Consider the following 24,408-nt stretch of genomic DNA (forward strand, 5'->3'; position numbering starts at 1 on the left):
AAGTAAAATAATGAGAAACTCCTCATGGAATTTTACCAGTTCAAGTAAAATAATGAGAAACTCCTCATGGCATTTTACCAGTTCAAGTAAAATAATGAGAAACTCCTCATGGAATTTTACCAGTTCAAGTGAAATAATGAGAAACTCCTCATGGAATTTTACCAGTTCAAGTAAAGTAATGAGAAACTCCTCATGGCATTTTACCAGTTCAAGTAAAATAATGAGAAACTCCTCATGGAATTTTACCAGTTCAAGTAAAATAATGAGAAACTCCTCATGGAATTTTACCAGTTCAAGTAAAATAATGAGAAACTCCTCATGGAATTTTACCAGTTCAAGTAAAGTAATGAGAAACTCCTCATGGAATTTTACCAGTTCAAGTAAAATAATGAGAAACTCTTCATGGAATTTTACCAGTTCAAGTAAAATAATGAGAAACTCCTCATGGAATTTTACCAGTTCAAGTAAAATAATGAGAAACTCCTCATGGAATTTTACCAGTTCAAGTAAAATAATGAGAAACTCCTCATGGAATTTTACCAGTTCAAGTAAAGTAATGAGAAACTCCTCAATTTTACCAGTTCAATAATGAGAAACTCCTCATGGAATTTTACCAGTTCAAGTAAAATAATGAGAAACTCCTCATGGAATTTTACCAGTTCAAGTAAAATAAAGAAACTCCTCATGGAATTTTACCAGTTCAAGTAAAATAATGAGAAACTCCTCATGGAATTTTACCAGTTCAAAGTGAAATAATGAGAAACTCCTCATGGAATTTTACCAGTTCAAGTAAAGTAATAAACTCCTCATGGAATTTTACCAGTTCAAGTAAAATAATGAGAAACTCCTCATGGAATTTTACCAGTTCAAGTAAAATAATGAGAAACTCCTCTTGGAATTTTACCAGTTCAGTTCAAGTGAAATAATGAGAAACTCCTCATGGAATTTTACCAGTTCAAGTAAAGTAATGAGAAACTCCTCTTGGAATTTTACCAGTTCAAGTAAAATAATGAGAAACTCCTCATGGAATTTTACCAGTTCAAGTAAAATAATGAGAAACTCCTCATGGAATTTTACCAGTTCAAGTGAAATAATGAGAAACTCCTCATGGAATTTTACCAGTTCAAGTGAAATAATGAGAAACTCCTCATGGAATGTTACCAGTTCAAGTAAAATAATGAGAAACTCCTCATGGAATTTTACCAGTTCAAGTGAAATAATGAGAAACTCCTCATGGAATTTTACCAGTTCAAGTGAAATAATGAGAAACTCCTCATGGAATTTTACCAGTTCAAGTGAAATAATGAGAAACTCCTCATGGAATTTTACCAGTTCAAGTGAAATAATGAGAAACTCCTCATGGAATTTTACCAGTTCAAGTGAAATAATGAGAAACTCCTCATGGAATTTTACCAGTTCAAGTGAAATAATGAAATAATTTTACCAGTTCAAGAAACTCCTCATGGAATTTTACCAGTTCAAGTAAAATAATGAGAAACTCCTCATGGAATTTTACCAGTTCAAGTAAAATAATGAGAAACTCCTCATGGAATTTTACCAGTTCAAGTGAAATAATGAGAAACTCCTCTTGGAATTTTACCAGTTCAAGTGAAATAATGAGAAACTCCTCATGGAATTTTACCAGTTCAAGTGAAATAATGAGAAACTCCTCATGGAATTTTACCAGTTCAAGTAAAATAATGAGAAACTCCTCATGGAATTTTACCAGTTCAAGTAAAATAATGAGAAACTCCTCATGGAATTTTACCAGTTCAAGTAAAATAATGAGAAACTCCTCATGGAATTTTACCAGTTCAAGTAAAATAATGAGAAACTCCTCATGGAATTTTACCAGTTCAAGTAAAATAATGAGAAACTCCTCATGGAATTTTACCAGTTCAAGTGAAATAATGAGAAACTCCTCATGGAATTTTACCAGTTCAAGTAAAATAATGAGAAACTCCTCATGGAATTTTACCAGTTCAAGTAAAATAATGAAAACTCCTCATGGAATTTTACCAGTTCAAGTAAACTCCTCATGGAATTTTACCAGTTCAAGTGAAATAATGAGAAACTCCTCATGGAATTTTACCAGTTCAAGTGAAATAATGAGAAACTCCTCATGGAATTTTACCAGTTCAAGTGAAATAATGAGAAACGCCTCATGGAATTTTACCAGTTCAAGTGAAATAATGAGAAACTCCTCATGGAATTTTACCAGTTCAAGTAAAATAATGAGAAACTCCTCATGGAATTTTACCAGTTCAAGTAAATAATGAGAAACTCCTCATGGAATTTTACCAGTTCAAGTAAAATAATGAGAAACTCCTCATGTAAAATAATGAGAAACTCCTCTTGGAATTTTACCAGTTCAAGTAAAATAATGAGAAACTCCTCATGGAATTTTACCAGTTCAAGTAAAATAATGAGAAACTCCTCATGGAATTTTACCAGTTCAAGTAAAATAATGAGAAACTCCTCATGGAATTTTACCAGTTCAAGTGAAATAATGAGAAACTCCTCATGGAATTTTACCAGTTCAAGTAAAATAATGAGAAACTCCTCATGGAATTTTACCAGTTCAAGTAAAATAATGAGAAACTCCTCATGGAATTTTACCAGTTCAAGTAAAATAATGAGAAACTCCTCATGGAATTTTACCAGTTCAAGTAAAATAATGAGAAACTCCTCATGGAATTTTACCAGTTCAAGTGAAATAATGAGAAACTCCTCATGGAATTTTACCAGTTCAAGTGAAATAATGAGAAACTCCTCATGGAATTTTACCAGTTCAAGTGAAATAATGAGAAACTCCTCATGGAATTTTACCAGTTCAAGTAAAATAATGAGAAACTCCTCATGGAATTTTACCAGTTCAAGTAAAATAATGAGAAACTCCTCATGGAATTTTACCAGTTCAAGTAAAATAATGAGAAACTCCTCATGGAATTTTACCAGTTCAAGTGAAATAATGAGAAACTCCTCATGGAATTTTACCAGTTCAAGTGAAATAATGAGAAACTCCTCATGGAATTTTACCAGTTCAAGTAAAATAATGAGAAACTCCTCATGGAATTTTACCAGTTCAAGTGAAATAATGAGAAACTCCTCATGGAATTTTACCAGTTCAAGTAAAATAATGAGAAACTCCTCATGGAATTTTACCAGTTCAAGTAAAATAATGAGAAACTCCTCATGGAATTTTACCAGTTCAAGTAAAAAGTAATGAGAAACTCCTCATGGAATTTTACCAGTTCAAGTAAAGTAATGAGAAACTCCTCATGGAATTTTACCAGTTCAAGTAAAATAATGAGAAACTCCTCATGGAATTTTACCAGTTCAAGTAAATAATGAGAAACTCCTCATGGAATTTTACCAGTTCAAGTAAAATAATGAGAAACTCCTCATGGAATTTTACCAGTTCAAGTGAAATAATGAGAAACTCCTCATGGAATTTTACCAGTTCAAGTGAAATAATTTTACCAGTTCAAGTGAAATAATGAGAAACTCCTCATGGAATTTTACCAGTTCAAGTAAAATAATGAGAAACTCCTCATGGAATTTTACCAGTTCAAGTGAAATAATGAGAAACTCCTCATGGAATTTTACCAGTTCAAGTGAAATAATGAGAAACTCCTCATGGAATTTTACCAGTTCAAGTAAAATAATGAGAAACTCCTCATGGAATTTTACCAGTTCAAGTAAAATAATGAGAAACTCCTCATGGAATTTTACCAGTTCAAGTAAAATAATGAGAAACTCCTCATGGAATTTTACCAGTTCAAGTAAAATAATGAGAAACTCCTCATGGAATTTTACCAGTTCAAGTAAAATAATGAGAAACTCCTCATGGAATTTTACCAGTTCAAGTAAAATAATGAGAAACTCCTCATGGAATTTTACCAGTTCAAGTAAAATAATGAGAAACTCCTCATGGAATTTTACCAGTTCAAGTAAAATAATGAGAAACTCCTCATGGAATTTTACCAGTTCAAGTAAAATAATGAGAAACTCCTCATGGAATTTTACCAGTTCAAGTGAAATAATGAGAAACTCCTCATGGAATTTTACCAGTTCAAGTGAAATAATGAGAAACTCCTCATGGAATTTTACCAGTTCAAGTGAAATAATGAGAAACTCCTCATGGAATTTTACCAGTTCAAGTGAAATAATGAGAAACTCCTCATGGAATTTTACCAGTTCAAGTGAAATAATGAGAAACTCCTCATGGAATTTTACCAGTTCAAGTAAAATAATGAGAAACTCCTCATGGAATTTTACCAGTTCAAGTAAAATAATGAGAAACTCCTCATGGAATTTTACCAGTTCAAGTAAAATAATGAGAAACTCCTCATGGAATTTTACCAGTTCAAGTGAAATAATGAGAAACTCCTCATGGAATTTTACCAGTTCAAGTAAAATAATGAGAAACTCCTCATGGAATTTTACCAGTTCAAGTGAAATAATGAGAAACTCCTCATGGAATTTTACCAGTTCAAGTGAAATAATGAGAAACTCCTCATGGAATTTTACCAGTTCAAGTAAAATAATGAGAAACTCCTCATGGAATTTTACCAGTTCAAGTAAAATAATGAGAAACTCCTCATGGAATTTTACCAGTTCAAGTAAAATAATGAGAAACTCCTCATGGAATTTTACCAGTTCAAGTGAAATAATGAGAAACTCCTCATGGAATTTTACCAGTTCAAGTGAAATAATGAGAAACTCCTCATGGAATTTTACCAGTTCAAGTGAAATAATGAGAAACTCCTCATGGAATTTTACCAGTTCAAGTGAAATAATGAGAAACTCCTCATGGAATTTTACCAGTTCAAGTGAAATAATGAGAAACTCCTCATGGAATTTTACCAGTTCAAGTGAAATAATGAGAAACTCCTCATGGAATTTTACCAGTTCAAGTAAAATAATGAGAAACTCCTCATGGAATTTTACCAGTTCAAGTGAAATAATGAGAAACTCCTCATGGAATTTTACCAGTTCAAGTGAAATAATGAGAAACTCCTCATGGAATTTTACCAGTTCAAGTGAAATAATGAGAAACTCCTCATGGAATTTTACCAGTTCAAGTGAAATAATGAGAAACTCCTCATGGAATTTTACCAGTTCAAGTAAAATAATGAGAAACTCCTCATGGAATTTTACCAGTTCAAGTAAAATAATGAGAAACTCCTCATGGAATTTTACCAGTTCAAGTGAAATAATGAGAAACTCCTCATGGAATTTTACCAGTTCAAGTGAAATAATGAGAAACTCCTCATGGAATTTTACCAGTTCAAGTCAAGAAATAATGAGAAACTCCTCATGGAATTTTACCAGTTCAAGTAAAATAATGAGAAACTCCTCATGGAATTTTACCAGTTCAAGTGAAATAATGAGAAACTCATGGAATTTTACCAGTTCAAGTGAAATAATGAGAAACTCCTCATGGAATTTTACCAGTTCAAGTGAAATAATGAGAAACTCCTCATGGAATTTTACCAGTTCAAGTAAAATAATGAGAAACTCCTCATGGAATTTTACCAGTTCAAGTGAAATAATGAGAAACTCCTCATGGAATTTTACCAGTTCAAGTAAAATAATGAGAAACTCCTCATGGCATTTTACCAGTTCAAGTGAAATAATGAGAAACTCCTCATGGAATTTTACCAGTTCAAGTAAAATAATGAGAAACTCCTCATGGAATTTTACCAGTTCAAGTAAAATAATGAGAAACTCTTCATGGAATTTTACCAGTTCAACTAAAGTAATGAGAAACTCTTCATGGAATTTTACCAGTTCAACTAAAATAATGAGAAACTCCTCATGGAATTTTACCAGTTCAAGTAAAATAATGAAAACTCCTCATGGAATTTTACCAGTTCAAGTAAATAATGAGAAACTCCTCATGGAATTTTACCAGTTCAAGTAAAATAATGAGAAACTCCTCATGGAATTTTACCAGTTCAAGTAAAGTAATGAAAACTCCTCATGGAAAGTAAAATAATGAGAAACTCCTCATGGAATTTTACCAGTTCAAGTGAAATAATGAGAAACTCCTCATGGAATTTTACCAGTTCAAGTAAAATAATGAGAAACTCCTCATGGAATTTTACCAGTTCAAGTAAAGTAATGAGAAACTCCTCATGGAATTTTACCAGTTCAAGTAAAATAATGAGAAACTCCTCATGGAATTTTACCAGTTCAAGTAAAATAATGAGAAACTCCTCATGGAATTTTACCAGTTCAAGTGAAATAATGAGAAACTCCTCATGGAATTTTACCAGTTCAAGTGAAATAATGAGAAACTCCTCATGGAATTTTACCAGTTCAAGTGAAATAATGAGAAACTCCTCATGGAATTTTACCAGTTCAAGTGAAATAATGAGAAACTCCTCATGGAATTTTACCAGTTCAAGTAAAATAATGAGAAACTCCTCATGGAATTTTACCAGTTCAAGTAAAATAATGAGAAACTCCTCATGGAATTTTACCAGTTCAAGTAAAATAATGAGAAACTCCTCATGGAATTTTACCAGTTCAAGTAAAATAATGAGAAACTCCTCATGGAATTTTACCAGTTCAAGTGAAATAATGAGAAACTCCTCATGGAATTTTACCAGTTCAAGTAAAATAATGAGAAACTCCTCATGGAATTTTACCAGTTCAAGTGAAATAATGAGAAACTCCTCATGGAATTTTACCAGTTCAAGTAAAATAATGAGAAACTCCTCATGGAATTTTACCAGTTCAAGTAAAATAATGAGAAACTCCTCATGGAATTTTACCAGTTCAAGTGAAATAATGAGAAACTCCTCATGGAATTTTACCAGTTCAAGTAAAATAATGAGAAACTCCTCATGGAATTTTACCAGTTCAAGTAAAATAATGAGAAACTCCTCATGGAATTTTACCAGTTCAAGTAAAAATAATGAGAAACTCCTCATGGAATTTTACCAGTTCAAGTAAAATAATGAGAAACTCCTCATGGAATTTTACCAGTTCAAGTAAAATAATGAGAAACTCCTCATGGAATTTTACCAGTTCAAGTGAAATAATGAGAAACTCCTCATGGAATTTTACCAGTTCAAGTAAAATAATGAGAAACTCCTCATGGAATTTTACCAGTTCAAGTGAAATAATGAGAAACTCCTCATGGAATTTTACCAGTTCAAGTGAAATAATGAGAAACTCCTCATGGAATTTTACCAGTTCAAGTGAAATAATGAGAAACTCCTCATGGAATTTTACCAGTTCAAGTGAAATAATGAGAAACGCCTCATGGAATTTTACCAGTTCAAGTAAAATAATGAGAAACTCCTCATGGAATTTTACCAGTTCAAGTAAAATAATGAGAAACTCCTCATGGAATTTTACCAGTTCAAGTAAAATAATGAGAAACTCCTCATGGAATTTTACCAGTTCAAGTGAAATAATGAGAAACTCCTCATGGAATTTTACCAGTTCAAGTGAAATAATGAGAAACTCCTCATGGAATTTTACCAGTTCAAGTAAAATAATGAGAAACTCCTCATGGAATTTTACCAGTTCAAGTAAAATAATGAGAAACTCCTCATGGAATTTTACCAGTTCAAGTAAAATAATGAGAAACTCCTCATGGAATTTTACCAGTTCAAGTAAAGTAATGAGAAACTCCTCATGGAATTTTACCAGTTCAAGTAAAATAATGAGAAACTCCTCATGGAATTTTACCAGTTCAAGTAAAGTAATGAGAAACTCCTCATGGAATTTTACCAGTTCAAGTAAAATAATGAGAAACTCCTCATGGAATTTTACCAGTTCAAGTAAAATAATGAGAAACTCCTCATGGAATTTTACCAGTTCAAGTAAATAATGAGAAACTCCTCATGGAATTTTACCAGTTCAAGTAAAATAATGAGAAACTCCTCATGGAATTTTACCAGTTCAAGTAAAATAATGAGAAACTCCTCATGGAATTTTACCAGTTCAAGTAAAATAATGAGAAACTCCTCATGGAATTTTACCAGTTCAAGTAAAATAATGAGAAACTCCTCATGGAATTTTACCAGTTCAAGTAAAATAATGAGAAACTCCTCATGGAATTTTACCAGTTCAAGTAAAATAATGAGAAACTCCTCATGGAATTTTACCAGTTCAAGTAAAATAATGAGAAACTCCTCATGGAATTTTACCAGTTCAAGTGAAATAATGAGAAACTCCTCATGGAATTTTACCAGTTCAAGTAAAATAATGAGAAACTCCTCATGGAATTTTACCAGTTCAAGTAAAATAATGAGAAACTCCTCATGGAATTTTACCAGTTCAAGTAAAATAATGAGAAACTCCTCATGGAATTTTACCAGTTCAAGTAAAATAATGAGAAACTCCTCATGGAATTTTACCAGTTCAAGTAAAATAATGAGAAACTCCTCATGGAATTTTACCAGTTCAAGTAAAATAATGAGAAACTCCTCATGGAATTTTACCAGTTCAAGTGAAATAATGAGAAACTCCTCATGGAATTTTACCAGTTCAAGTAAAATAATGAGAAACTCCTCATGGAATTTTACCAGTTCAAGTAAAATAATGAGAAACTCCTCATGGAATTTTACCAGTTCAAGTAAAATAATGAGAAACTCCTCATGGAATTTTACCAGTTCAAGTAAAATAATGAGAAACTCCTCATGGAATTTTACCAGTTCAAGTAAAATAATGAGAAACTCCTCATGGAATTTTACCAGTTCAAGTAAAATAATGAGAAACTCCTCATGGAATTTTACCAGTTCAAGTAAAATAATGAGAAACTCCTCATGGAATTTTACCAGTTCAAGTAAAATAATGAGAAACTCCTCATGGAATTTTACCAGTTCAAGTAAAATAATGAGAAACTCCTCATGGAATTTTACCAGTTCAAGTAAAATAATGAGAAACTCCTCATGGAATTTTACCAGTTCAAGTAAAGTAATGAGAAACTCCTCATGGAATTTTACCAGTTCAAGTAAAATAATGAGAAACTCCTCATGGAATTTTACCAGTTCAAGTAAAATAATGAGAAACTCCTCATGGAATTTTACCAGTTCAAGTAAAATAATGAGAAACTCCTCATGGAATTTTACCAGTTCAAGTAAAATAATGAGAAACTCCTCATGGAATTTTACCAGTTCAAGTAAATAATGAGAAACTCCTCATGGAATTTTACCAGTTCAAGTAAAATAATGAGAAACTCCTCATGGAATTTTACCAGTTCAAGTAAAATAATGAGAAACTCCTCATGGAATTTTACCAGTTCAAGTAAAATAATGAGAAACTCCTCATGGAATTTTACCAGTTCAAGTAAAATAATGAGAAACTCCTCATGGAATTTTACCAGTTCAAGTAAAATAATGAGAAACTCCTCATGGAATTTTACCAGTTCAAGTAAAATAATGAGAAACTCCTCTTGGAATTTTACCAGTTCAAGTAAAATAATGAGAAACTCCTCATGGAATTTTACCAGTTCAAGTAAAGTAATGAGAAACTCCTCATGGCATTTTACCAGTTCAAGTAAAATAATGAGAAACTCCTCATGGAATTTTACCAGTTCAAAGTAAAATAATGAGAAACTCCTCATGGAATTTTACCAGTTCAAGTTCAAGTGAAATAATGAGAAACTCCTCATGGCATTTTACCAGTTCAAGTAAAGTAATGAGAAACTCCTCTTGGCATTTTACCAGTTCCCAGTTCAAGTGAAATAATGAGAAACTCCTCATGGCATTTTACCAGTTCAAGTAAAATAATGAGAAACTCCTCTTGGAATTTTACCAGTTCCCAGTTCAAGTGAAATAATGAGAAACTCCTCATGGCATTTTACCAGTTCAAGTAAAATAATGAGAAACTCCTCTTGGAATTTTACCAGTTCACAGTTCAAGTGAAATAATGAGAAACTCCTCATGGCATTTTACCAGTTCAAGTAAAGTAATGAGAAACTCCTCTTGGCATTTTACCAGTTCAAGTAAAATAATGAGAAACTCCTCATGGAATTTTACCAGTTCAAGTGAAATAATGAGAAACTCCTCATGGAATTTTACCAGTTCAAGTGAAATAATGAGAAACTCCTCATGGAATTTTACCAGTTCAAGTGAAATAATGAGAAACTCCTCATGGAATTTTACCAGTTCAAGTGAAATAATGAGAAACTCCTCATGGAATTTTACCAGTTCAAGTAAAATAATGAGAAACTCCTCTTGGAATTTTACCAGTTCAAGTGAAATAATGAGAAACTCCTCATGGAATTTTACCAGTTCAAGTGAAATAATGAGAAACTCCTCATGGAATTTTACCAGTTCAAGTAAAATAATGAGAAACTCCTCATGGAATTTTACCAGTTCAAGTGAAATAATGAGAAACTCCTCATGGAATTTTACCAGTTCAAGTGAAATAATGAGAAACTCCTCATGGCATTTTACCAGTTCAAGTAAAATAATGAGAAACTCCTCATGGAATTTTACCAGTTCAAGTAAAATAATGAGAAACTCCTCATGGAATTTTACCAGTTCAAGTGAAATAATGAGAAACTCCTCTTGGAATTTTACCAGTTCAAGTGAAATAATGAGAAACTCCTCTTGGAATTTTACCAGTTCAAGTGAAATAATGAGAAACTCCTCATGGAATTTTACCAGTTCAAGTAAAATAATGAGAAACTCCTCATGGAATTTTACCAGTTCAAGTGAAATAATGAGAAACTCCTCATGGCATTTTACCAGTTCAAGTAAAATAATGAGAAACTCCTCTTGGAATTTTACCAGTTCAAGCAAAATAATGAGAAACTCCTCTTGGAATTTTACCAGTTCAAGTAAAATAATGAGAAACTCCTCTTGGAATTTTACCAGTTCAAGTGAAATAATGAGAAACTCCTCTTGGAATTTTACCAGTTCAAGTGAAATAATGAGAAACTCCTCTTGGAATTTTACCAGTTCAAGTAAAATAATGAGAAACTCCTCATGGAATTTTACCAGTTCAAGTGAAATAATGAGAAACTCCTCATGGCATTTTACCAGTTCAAGTAAAATAATGAGAAACTCCTCATGGAATTTTACCAGTTCAAGTAAAATAATGAGAAACTCCTCTTGGAATTTTACCAGTTCAAGTAAAATAATGAGAAACTCCTCTTGGAATTTTACCAGTTCAAGTGAAATAATGAGAAACTCCTCTTGGAATTTTACCAGTTCAAGTGAAATAATGAGAAACTCCTCTTGGAATTTTACCAGTTCAAGTAAAATAATGAGAAACTCCTCATGGAATTTTACCAGTTCAAGTGAAATAATGAGAAACTCCTCATGGCATTTTACCAGTTCAAGTAAAATAATGAGAAACTCCTCTTGGAATTTTACCAGTTCAAGTAAAATAATGAGAAACTCCTCATGGAATTTTACCAGTTCAAGTAAAGTAATGAGAAACTCCTCATGGCATTTTACCAGTTCAAGTAAAATAATGAGAAACTCCTCTTGGAATTTTACCAGTTCAAGTAAAATAATGAGAAACTCCTCATGGAATTTTACCAGTTCAAGTAAAATAATGAGAAACTCCTCATGGAATTTTACCAGTTCAAGTGAAATAATGAGAAACTCCTCATGGAATTTTACCAGTTCAAGTGAAATAATGAGAAACTCCTCATGGCATTTTACCAGTTCAAGTAAAATAATGAGAAACTCCTCATGGAATTTTACCAGTTCAAGTAAAATAATGAGAAACTCCTCTTGGAATTTTACCAGTTCAAGTAAAATAATGAGAAACTCCTCTTGGAATTTTACCAGTTCAAGTAAAATAATGAGAAACTCCTCATGGAATTTTACCAGTTCAAGTAAAGTAATGAGAAACTCCTCATGGAATTTTACCAGTTCAAGTAAAGTAATGAGAAACTCCTCATGGCATTTTACCAGTTCAAGTAAAGTAATGAGAAACTCCTCATGGAATTTTACCAGTTCAAGTAAAATAATGAGAAACTCCTCATGGCATTTTACCAGTTCAAGTAAAATAATGAGAAACTCCTCTTGGAATTTTATCAGTTCAAGTAAAATAATGAGAAACTCCTCATGGAATTTTACCAGTTCAAGCAAAGTAATGAGAAACTCCTCATGGAATTTTACCAGTTCAAGCAAAGTAATGAGAAACTCCTCATGGAATTTTACCAGTTCAAGCAAAGTAATGAGAAACTCCTCATGGAATTTTACCAGTTCAAGCAAAGTAATGAGAAACTCCTCATGGAATTTTACCAGTTCAAGCAAAATAATGAGAAACTCCTCTTGGAATTTTACCAGTTCAAGTAAAATAATGAGAAACTCCTCTTGGAATGTTACCAGTTCAAGTGAAATAATGAGAAACTCCTCTTGGAATTTTACCAGTTCAAGTGAAATAATGAGAAACTCCTCTTGGAATGTTACCAGTTCAAGCAAAATAATGAGAAACTCCTCATGGAATTTTACCAGTTCAAGTGAAATAATGAGAAACTCCTCATGGCATTTTACCAGTTCAAGTAAAATAATGAGAAACTCCTCTTGGAATTTTACCAGTTCAAGCAAAATAATGAGAAACTCCTCATGGAATTTTACCAGTTCAAGTAAAGTAATGAGAAACTCCTCATGGCATTTTACCAGTTCAAGTAAAATAATTAGAAACTCCTCTTGGAATTTTACCAGTTCAAGTAAAATAATGAGAAACTCCTCATGGAATTTTACCAGTTCAAGTAAAGTAATGAGAAACTCCTCATGGAATTTTACCAGTTCAAGTGAAATAATGAGAAACTCCTCATGGAATTTTACCAGTTCAAGTGAAATAATGAGAAACTCCTCATGGCATTTTACCAGTTCAAGTAAAGTAATGAGAAACTCCTCATGGAATTTTACCAGTTCAAGTAAAATAATGAGAAACTCCTCTTGGCATTTTACCAGTTCAAGTAAAATAATTAGAAACTCCTCTTGGAATTTTACCAGTTCAAGTAAAATAATGAGAAACTCCTCATGGAATTTTACCAGTTCAAGTAAAGTAATGAGAAACTCCTCATGGAATTTTACCAGTTCAAGTAAAGTAATGAGAAACTCCTCATGGCATTTTACCAGTTCAAGTAAAATAATGAGAAACTCCTCATGGAATTTTACCAGTTCAAGTAAAATAATGAGAAACTCCTCATGGCATTTTACCAGTTCAAGTAAAATAATGAGAAACTCCTCTTGGAATTTTACCAGTTCAAGTAAAATAATGAGAAACTCCTCATGGAATTTTACCAGTTCAAGTAAATAATGAGAAACTCCTCATGGAATTTTACCAGTTCAAGTAAAATAATGAGAAACTCCTCATGGAATTTTACCAGTTCAAGTAAAATAATGAGAAACTCCTCATGGAATTTTACCAGTTCAAGTAAAGTAATGAGAAACTCCTCATGGAATTTTACCAGTTCAAGTAAAATAATGAGAAACTCCTCATGGAATTTTACCAGTTCAAGTAAAGTAATGAGAAACTCCTCATGGAATTTTACCAGTTCAAGTAAAGTAATGAGAAACTCCTCATGGAATTTTACCAGTTCAAGCAAAGTAATGAGAAACTCCTCATGGCATTTTACCAGTTCAAGTAAAATAATGAGAAACTCCTCATGGAATTTTACCAGTTCAAGTAAAATAATGAGAAACTCCTCTTGGAATTTTACCAGTTCAAGTAAAATAATGAGAAACTCCTCATGGAATTTTACCAGTTCAAGTAAAGTAATGAGAAACTCCTCATGGAATTTTACCAGTTCAAGTAAAGTAATGAGAAACTCCTCATGGCATTTTACCAGTTCAAGTAAAATAATGAGAAACTCCTCATGGAATTTTACCAGTTCAAGTAAAATAATGAGAAACTCCTCTTGGAATTTTACCAGTTCAAGTAAAATAATGAGAAACTCCTCTTGGAATTTTACCAGTTCAAGTAAAATAATGAGAAACTCCTCATGGAATTTTACCAGTTCAAGTAAAGTAATGAGAAACTCCTCATGGAATTTTACCAGTTCAAGTGAAATAATGAGAAACTCCTCATGGAATTTTACCAGTTCAAGTGAAATAATGAGAAACTCCTCATGGAATTTTACCAGTTCAAGTAAAATAATGAGAAACTCCTCATGGAATTTTACCAGTTCAAGTAAAGTAATGAGAAACTCCTCATGGAATTTTACCAGTTCAAGTAAAATAATGAGAAACTCCTCATGGAATTTTACCAGTTCAAGTAAAATAATGAGAAACTCCTCATGGAATTTTACCAGTTCAAGTAAAATAATGAGAAACTCCTCATGGAATTTTACCAGTTCAAGTAAAATAATGAGAAACTCCTCTTGGAATTTTACCAGTTCAAGTAAAATAATGAGAAACTCCTCATGGAATTTTACCAGTTCAAGTAAAATAATGAGAAACTCCTCATGGAATTTTACCAGTTCAAGTAAAATAATGAGAAACTCCTCATGGAATTTTACCAGTTCAAGTAAAGTAATGAGAAACTCCTCATGGAATTTTACCAGTTCAAGTAAAGTAATGAGAAACTCCTCATGGAATTTTACCAGTTCAAGTAAAATAATGAGAAACTCCTCTTGGAATTTTACCAGTTCAAGTAAAATAATGAGAAACTCCTCATGGAATTTTACCAGTTCAAGTGAAATAATGAGAAACTCCTCTTGGAATTTTACCAGTTCAAGTGAAATAATGAGAAACTCCTCATGGAATTTTACCAGTTCAAGTAAAGTAATGAGAAACTCCTCATGGAATTTTACCAGTTCAAGTAAAGTAATGAGAAACTCCTCTTGGAATTTTACCAGTTCAAGTGAAATAATGAGAAACTCCTCATGGAATTTTACCAGTTCAAGTAAAATAATGAGAAACTCCTCATGGAATTTTACCAGTTCAAGTAAAGTAATGAGAAACTCCTCATGGAATTTTACCAGTTCAAGTAAAATAATGAGAAACTCCTCATGGCATTTTACCAGTTCAAGTAAAATAATGAGAAACTCCTCATGGAATTTTACCAGTTCAAGTAAAATAATGAGAAACTCCTCATGGAATTTTACCAGTTCAAGTAAAGTAATGAGAAACTCCTCTTGGAATTTTACCAGTTCAAGTAAAGTAATGAGAAACTCCTCATGGAATTTTACCAGTTCAAGTAAAATAATGAGAAACTCCTCATGGAATTTTACCAGTTCAAGTAAAATAATGAGAAACTCCTCATGGAATTTTACCAGTTCAAGTAAAATAATGAGAAACTCCTCATGGAATTTTACCAGTTCAAGTAAAATAATGAGAAACTCCTCATGGAATTTTACCAGTTCAAGTGAAATAATGAGAAACTCCTCATGGAATTTTACCAGTTCAAGTGAAATAATGAGAAACTCCTCATGGAATTTTACCAGTTCAAGTGAAATAATGAGAAACTCCTCATGGAATTTTACCAGTTCAAGTAAAATAATGAGAAACTCCTCATGGAATTTTACCAGTTCAAGTAAAATAATGAGAAACTCCTCTTGGAATTTTACCAGTTCAAGTAAAATAATGAGAAACTCCTCATGGAATTTTACCAGTTCAAGTAAAATAATGAGAAACTCCTCATGGAATTTTACCAGTTCAAGTGAAATAATGAGAAACTCCTCTTGGAATTTTACCAGTTCAAGTGAAATAATGAGAAACTCCTCATGGAATTTTACCAGTTCAAGTGAAATAATGAGAAACTCCTCTTGGAATTTTACCAGTTCAAGTAAAATAATGAGAAACTCCTCTTGGAATTTTACCAGTTCAAGTAAAATAATGAGAAACTCCTCTTGGAATTTTACCAGTTCAAGTGAAATAATAAGAAACTCCTCTTGGAATTTTACCAGTTCAAGTAAAATAATGAGAAACTCCTCTTGGAATTTTACCAGTTCAAGTGAAATAATGAGAAACTCCTCTTGGAATTTTACCAGTTCAAGTGAAATAATGAGAAACTCCTCTTGGAATTTTACCAGTTCAAGTGAAATAATGAGAAACTCCTCTTGGAATTTTACCAGTTCAAGTGAAATAATGAGAAACTCCTCATGGAATTTTACCAGTTCAAGTAAAATAATGAGAAACTCCTCTTGGAATTTTACCAGTTCAAGTGAAATAATGAGAAACTCCTCTTGGAATTTTACCAGTTCAAGTGAAATAATGAGAAACTCCTCATGGAATTTTACCAGTTCAAGTAAAATAATGAGAAACTCCTCATGGAATTTTACCAGTTCAAGTAAAGTAATGAGAAACTCCTCATGGAATTTTACCAGTTCAAGTAAAGTAATGAGAAACTCCTCATGGAATTTTACCAGTTCAAGTAAAATAATGAGAAACTCCTCTTGGAATTTTACCAGTTCAAGTAAAATAATGAGAAACTCCTCATGGAATTTTACCAGTTCAAGTGAAATAATGAGAAACTCCTCTTGGAATTTTACCAGTTCAAGTGAAATAATGAGAAACTCCTCATGGAATTTTACCAGTTCAAGTAAAGTAATGAGAAACTCCTCATGGAATTTTACCAGTTCAAGTAAAGTAATGAGAAACTCCTCTTGGAATTTTACCAGTTCAAGTGAAATAATGAGAAACTCCTCATGGAATTTTACCAGTTCAAGTAAAATAATGAGAAACTCCTCATGGAATTTTACCAGTTCAAGTAAAGTAATGAGAAACTCCTCATGGAATTTTACCAGTTCAAGTAAAATAATGAGAAACTCCTCATGGCATTTTACCAGTTCAAGTAAAATAATGAGAAACTCCTCATGGAATTTTACCAGTTCAAGTAAAATAATGAGAAACTCCTCATGGAATTTTACCAGTTCAAGTAAAGTAATGAGAAACTCCTCTTGGAATTTTACCAGTTCAAGTAAAATAATGAGAAACTCCTCATGGAATTTTACCAGTTCAAGTAAAATAATGAGAAACTCCTCATGGAATTTTACCAGTTCAAGTAAAATAATGAGAAACTCCTCATGGAATTTTACCAGTTCAAGTAAAATAATGAGAAACTCCTCTTGGAATTTTACCAGTTCAAGTAAAATAATGAGAAACTCCTCATGGAATTTTACCAGTTCAAGTGAAATAATGAGAAACTCCTCATGGCATTTTACCAGTTCAAGTGAAATAATGAGAAACTCCTCATGGAATTTTACCAGTTCAAGTGAAATAATGAGAAACTCCTCATGGAATTTTACCAGTTCAAGTAAAATAATGAGAAACTCCTCATGGAATTTTACCAGTTCAAGTAAAATAATGAGAAACTCCTCTTGGAATTTTACCAGTTCAAGTAAAATAATGAGAAACTCCTCATGGAATTTTACCAGTTCAAGTAAAATAATGAGAAACTCCTCATGGAATTTTACCAGTTCAAGTGAAATAATGAGAAACTCCTCTTGGAATTTTACCAGTTCAAGTGAAATAATGAGAAACTCCTCATGGAATTTTACCAGTTCAAGTGAAATAATGAGAAACTCCTCTTGGAATTTTACCAGTTCAAGTAAAATAATGAGAAACTCCTCTTGGAATTTTACCAGTTCAAGTAAAATAATGAGAAACTCCTCTTGGAATTTTACCAGTTCAAGTAAAATAATGAGAAACTCCTCTTGGAATTTTACCAGTTCAAGTGAAATAATAAGAAACTCCTCTTGGAATTTTACCAGTTCAAGTAAAATAATGAGAAACTCCTCTTGGAATTTTACCAGTTCAAGTGAAATAATGAGAAACTCCTCTTGGAATTTTACCAGTTCAAGTGAAATAATGAGAAACTCCTCTTGGAATTTTACCAGTTCAAGTGAAATAATGAGAAACTCCTCTTGGAATTTTACCAGTTCAAGTGAAATAATGAGAAACTCCTCTTGGAATTTTACCAGTTCAAGTGAAATAATGAGAAACTCCTCTTGGAATTTTACCAGTTCAAGTGAAATAATGAGAAACTCCTCATGGAATTTTACCAGTTCAAGTAAAGTAATGAGAAACTCCTCATGGAATTTTACCAGTTCAAGTAAAATAATGAGAAACTCCTCATGGAATTTTACCAGTTCAAGTAAAGTAATGAGAAACTCCTCATGGCATTTTACCAGTTCAAGTAAAATAATGAGAAACTCCTCATGGAATTTTACCAGTTCAAGTAAAATAATGAGAAACTCCTCATGGAATTTTACCAGTTCAAGTAAAATAATGAGAAACTCCTCTTGGAATTTTACCAGTTCAAGTAAAATAATGAGAAACTCTTCATGGAATTTTACCAGTTCAAGTGAAATAATGAGAAACTCCTCATGGAATTTTACCAGTTCAAGTGAAATAATGAGAAACTCCTCATGGAATTTTACCAGTTCAAGTGAAATAATGAGAAACTCCTCATGGAATTTTACCAGTTCAAGTAAAATAATGAGAAACTCCTCTTGGAATTTTACCAGTTCAAGTGAAATAATAGAAACTCCTCTTGGAATTTTACCAGTTCAAGTGAAATAATGAGAAACTCCTCATGGAATTTTACCAGTTCAAGTAAAGTAATGAGAAACTCCTCATGGAATTTTACCAGTTCAAGTAAAATAATGAGAAACTCCTCATGGAATTTTACCAGTTCAAGTAAAGTAATGAGAAACTCCTCATGGAATTTTACCAGTTCAAGTAAAATAATGAGAAACTCCTCATGGAATTTTACCAGTTCAAGTAAAATAATGAGAAACTCCTCATGGAATTTTACCAGTTCAAGTAAAGTAATGAGAAACTCCTCATGGAATTTTACCAGTTCAAGTAAAGTAATGAGAAACTCCTCATGGAATTTTACCAGTTCAAGTAAAGTAATGAGAAACTCCTCATGGAATTTTACCAGTTCAAGTAAAGTAATGAGAAACTCCTCATGGAATTTTACCAGTTCAAGTAAAGTAATGAGAAACTCCTCATGGAATTTTACCAGTTCAAGTAAAGTAATGAGAAACTCCTCATGGAATTTTACCAGTTCAAGTAAAGTAATGAGAAACTCCTCATGGAATTTTACCAGTTCAAGTAAAGTAATGAGAAACTCCTCATGGAGTTTTACCAGTTTTGCTGAATTATTCTGACACTGAAAGATCAGATAAAGTTAACTCAACAAGAAATTGGGTATTCAGAGGATGATCGTCAGAAGCTAAAATAACAAGAAAAAGATCTTATATTCATTGCTTTCTCACAGAATAAGTCATAAAACATTAAATAAGATAAGCAATATGCACACGAAGCAGTGACAAGCATGAAAAACTGAAAACAAATAACTGTATGTCTTCATAGAGCATACTAGTACACCATGTGTAACAATAAGCAAATAAGACTTGAGAGATATTTAGTTTGAGAACAACAGGTATAAAATTGATGTTGTCCAGGAAGTATAAGAGAAACTTGAGTTAGTAGAACAAATATAGTTATATGGCTGTTTCAACGGATAAATATTGATAAATCAGGAACTAACACTACATTCAGAAGCTGCCACTGACAGTCGTAAGTAAATACCAGTACCACCACCAAGACTAGTTCAGAAAATACTATTTGAAGAAAAGCCTGACAGATTCCAAAAACACTGACAAAAGCATAAGTCAAGTTATAATTCCTGAAGATTGAAGTAGTTATTACTTCTTCAATGAAACTCAGTGGAGTGACAATATTTTTAGCAATTTGTAACAAACCACGTATTCACTAAACAAGTCAAATTACCAGTGTTTCTAGTTTATCCAAAAAACTATTTAAAAAAAAAAACATTTTGTTACTCTACAGATCTCCATTATTACCAGGAAATCGTTAAGTCTCACGTCAGAAATAAATATACTTGTACAAACTTCTATATAGGATTTTGAAAGATTCTCCTATGACAACACAAGAAGTTTATTTTTGGTAAAGAATCAGACATTTGATGAATATTTTTACTTCATTTCTTCTACGATTTCTTTAATAGCCATAAGCACGATGTCCAGATCTACGACATCAGACACATGTCTTCTTTCATCTTCACCTTTCCAGAACCTGATTGTTTGTTGTGGTTCTGTAACAAGTAATAAAGAGGTTCTGCAGTGCTAAAACCAAAACAACTGACAATCTCTAGAAACAAGGGAGGCCAAAACTCTAATAATTACAAGGTTAAGCCTGACAATTATCAGAAAACAAAAACATACATATTACTCAGTTATAGAAACATAAAAAAGCAAGATACAGATAAAACGATTAAGGATAATGTCATTTATATACAGTTTATAAAAATCTGAAAATACAGTTTTGTTAAACTTCTGAATTTATTTAAACCAGTAATAAAATTATAATTATCATCATTAATTATCATAAATAATTATCATCCAGATGATCATGCTTTTCATAGCCTAACTCTTACAGCTCAAGATAACTGCTAATGTTAGAATATTCCTGGTTTGTTACTTTTGTGACCAAATAAGATAAACACTGTTTGTTACATTTTAGTTTTATTTGGTTTTACATCAGCTACATCACATAGAACTGATTTAACGCTGTAAGACGGCAGAAACGTTTACACCGTAAACATACCAGGCGAGACCTGCTCTTCATCAGATGTCTTACGCTGCTTCGATTTGGCCTGTTTTGTACGAGATGGTTTCCTTTTCAATGGTTGTGACAGGGGAGTTACTTTTCTTAAACCCTAAAATGAGTATACCCAACATTTCAATATGATGTCCCAGAAATATATTACATAAATAAAAATTAGCAAAGAGATACATAACTACTTGTTTTTATTTAGTTTCCAAATACATCTAAAATACAAAGTTTTAAAACTAGGACTAAAAAAAAATTAAACGTTAAGTTCAGTTGTGTTGATTTAAAGGTAGAATTTATATTCAATTCTGATCATAACATTGAAGCCAAAAGGTTTTAACTGGGTTTTTGTATTCCATTAGTCATGCTACAAGAAATGGATGAGATGAAACCCAAAATATTTGACTATGTGTTGTGTGTATCTTGGGGGTTTACTTCACCTACTGCAAGACCCCCTTTCTCCTCTTTCTTTTAACCAAGCTTAATTCAAAAGTTAAAACTCTGAGTGAACTACCTGAACATGGGGATATGTCACGTAAATAAACTACCTAAACACATTAAGACATATCACATTCTTTATATGTACTTTTTATAGCACAAAACTAGTCAAAAGTACAACCTTCCAATCAGAGTAACCTGTGTACTAACATCAAAACCAATATCATGCCATTAGTATAACTAATTATGTACATTTTTACCATATTGCCACCAATAAAGACAACAAGAATGCCTCATTTCTTCTGTTGGGTACACTTGCTGTTAACAATATTTTTGGTTGTAGCATGAGTTTTAAACCTAAAACTGTGGCTACGATCACAATTCTAAAAAACTAAAGACGAATAAGATGTGTTGTCTTTCATGCTGTTTTTCATTCATATTTTATTTATCTTATATTTAATATTAATATGTTAAAATATATTAAATCCACAAAACCTCAGTTTATAAAACTAGCCTAAAACAGGCTTAATGAATCTCAGTTTATACAGTTGGGAAAAATCAATTTATCAAGCTTTTCCTTATAAAAGCTGGCCTAAAATCACTTTATCTAACCATTCCTTATAAAAGCTGGCCTTAAACAAGAAATCTTATAACTGTTCCATTTGTAATAGTTTTAGTTTAACTTTTACAGTACTAGCCTCTCCTTCCACAGTTGGCTAAGCACTAAGTCAATGTTAAACACAATACTATTTACTTCATCTGTTCAAAATATTCTATTCAGAACAAGCACAGCCAGGTGTTAGATATGTAAGTTAATAATCACAACAAACATCCAGTATTTTTATCAAAATTATTCATAATTAATTAAGAGATATAATTTATTCATCCAATTAATTAAAGTTCAGGAATTTTTATAAAATCCCCTCATGAAATGAGTAGTGGAAAAACGTATTGACAATCTACCAAAAGAATTCAATAAGTTTTTTTTTTATATATTTTATGACATATGATAAACAGTATCTATTTAGCAACATTTACCTATTCTAAAATAAAATTAACTTTAAATGTCATCTGTTTGTCTCTAATTTATGAATTTTTTAAAAACTTGTATTTTGTTCAAGAAACATAAATAAAACTTCAATACTTGCACTCAATCACAACAGTCCCTCAACTTGAATACTTTATCTGAGTTCCACTTTGTTTATCCCTATAAACTTGGTATTGGTGTATTGGAACAATTCAGTTTTTTGTTAAACAAATTATAGTAATTTTACTATAATTCTGAATTCACTACACATATCATCATAAAACCTTTTAGTAAACATTACTAGTCTGTTAGAGACAAAAACCAGATTCTTCAATAAAGTATTTGTACTACAAATTTCCAAAGCCTTCACTGAGTCAACTCCACTCACACTAGTCAGACTTTTCATATTAAAAATAAAACTACTTATTTTCATCTTATAGTTTGATTTGCAGAACTTTTTTAGAAACTAAATATCACAATCTTAACGTTGTTAAACTCATTTCTTCACACTAACACCACCTGTAGTGAAATCATCAAAGTAGAGTAAAATGAAAGGTCAGAAAATAAGAAATAATATGTAACATCTTTTTTTTTTTCTTATTCTTCAAATGCATCATTTTGTGAGATTTCCAATCATTTTATATTCAGTTTCAACTGTTAACATTTTCACTTTAGTTTTATTTAAAATTTATGGTTTTATTGCCTATACCTTTGGTACTCCATCCTCAGTGGAAAATAATAGATCAAAGCAAGACCCTATTAGGTTTCTCTCATGAATACCCTAAGTAATGCATGAATTTTATTATTACAGGTAGGTCTCACTTGTGACAGAATCAACTGTTCAAATAAAAATTCACATAACAAATATGCATTTTTCAATAGAAAAAACTTCATGAGGCACCAGATGACTGTGTTCCAAATCTACTATAATATAACTTGGATTTTAACTAAGGTTTAAATAATTTTGCCAGCTGCTTAGTTGAACAACAATGGCCATATGCAAACAAAAATCTAAAGCCAACTGTTTATGAATATAAATAATTTTAATAAGCTTCAGAAGAGAACCAAATACTCTTTCTATAGGTTACAAACAAGTCCATGAGACAAGAAATGTGGTCAGATAAGTGCTCTGAAATTTAATGAGAAACGTGAGAAGATATTTTCAGTGGGTTTGACAAATTTATTGACATCTCAGCAAATCAAGAGAGAAAGTTTAAATTTTATGTTCCAGATTTTTATTATGCATGGTTTGTGTTTCTTAATGGTTGTACACTCTGAAATCTATCAGATAATTCAGTGTAGATGAGCCATATGACAGAGAGGTATGAAGACTAAACATTTTTGTAAATATATACATTTTTTTTAAATTAAGAAGTTAAACCTCAGTTAAAAAGTTCAATAATATACTACGTTTTGAATCCAAATTTATTAACATACATTGATAATAAAGTCATTTGATTAAATTATAAATGTTTTTACAGTCACAGCATGTGCATTTTTATCCTGCTGCATATGCAGGATTATATTCCTTTGTTGTTCTATGCTTAAGTGTAAAAATAATAAGGTCTTACAATATTTAGACTTAATTTTTTTTGAATTTGAAGCTAAACAAATGATGACTGCAGTACCATTACACTGTGTGGTCATTTTGTTAACATCTTTTTGTGTTTTTTTGCACAGTTCATGTGCTTTTTAACACTATTTTTACATGAAAATGCAAAAGAAACTTCCTACTTAAGAAATATCTTTTAGGTAGAATCTGCTAAAAATTTTGTGTTTACAGTTTAATATAACGAGATAGAAATATAAACTCGTATGATAGCCTATAGGTTGGATGTTTATTTTTTACCAAAACACCAAATATAATGAATTACTAAAGCTTTGATGGTGCAGATTATTTGATTTACATGTAGTTTTTCCTACCACATCTCCCCTATCCTTTGGTTTTAGATTGTCCTCAAACAAATTTAACATTAAAAACAATCGACTCTACACTCATACTAGGATCAAGGAATAAACATCAAGTTTCTTCCAATATAAACAAACAATACTGGGAACTTACTGGAATGATCTTGGAGGTTTTGGCCGAAGGTCGAGATTTTATCACATCTTCACTTAGTGGTGTTTCCAAAGATGTTGATTGTCTACCAATACTGACATGAGATTTCTTCAAATTATGTCCAGCTGGCGTTTTGGGTATTGCTAAGCCTTTTTTAACATTTCTCTGAGAACTTTCTTCTCTGAAGGTTACTCCTCTTTTATTACTTTTCTGACTTCCAGTCACATTTTCCAGCAGTGATAAACCACTTAGTGGTGTTTCCAAAGATGTTGACTGTCTACCAATACTGACATGAGATTTCTTCAAATTATGTCCAGCTGGCGTTTTGGGCATTGCTAAGCCTTTTTTAACATTTCTCTGAG

At 31.7% G+C, this 24,408-nt stretch overlaps 2 protein-coding genes across 3 annotated transcripts in view; both read right to left on the bottom strand.

Moving 5' to 3' along the window:
* The window catches only part of mRpS24 (mitochondrial ribosomal protein S24), a 59,558-nt gene that overhangs the window by 8,948 nt on the left and 26,202 nt on the right, over positions 1–24,408 (bottom strand). The window lies entirely within an intron of this gene.
* On the bottom strand, positions 19,886–24,390 carry LOC143234894 (uncharacterized). Its single transcript, XM_076472587.1, has 3 exons — positions 24,050–24,390; positions 20,517–20,628; positions 19,886–20,004 (listed from the first exon to the last, which is right to left on the bottom strand). Exons 1-3 carry the CDS (start codon positions 24,377–24,379, stop codon positions 19,886–19,888), a joined length of 561 nt encoding a protein of 186 aa, XP_076328702.1. The 5' UTR covers positions 24,380–24,390.

Source organism: Tachypleus tridentatus, chromosome 12 (assembly GCF_004210375.1).
Source record: "Tachypleus tridentatus isolate NWPU-2018 chromosome 12, ASM421037v1, whole genome shotgun sequence".
NCBI lineage: Eukaryota > Metazoa > Arthropoda > Merostomata > Xiphosura > Limulidae > Tachypleus > Tachypleus tridentatus.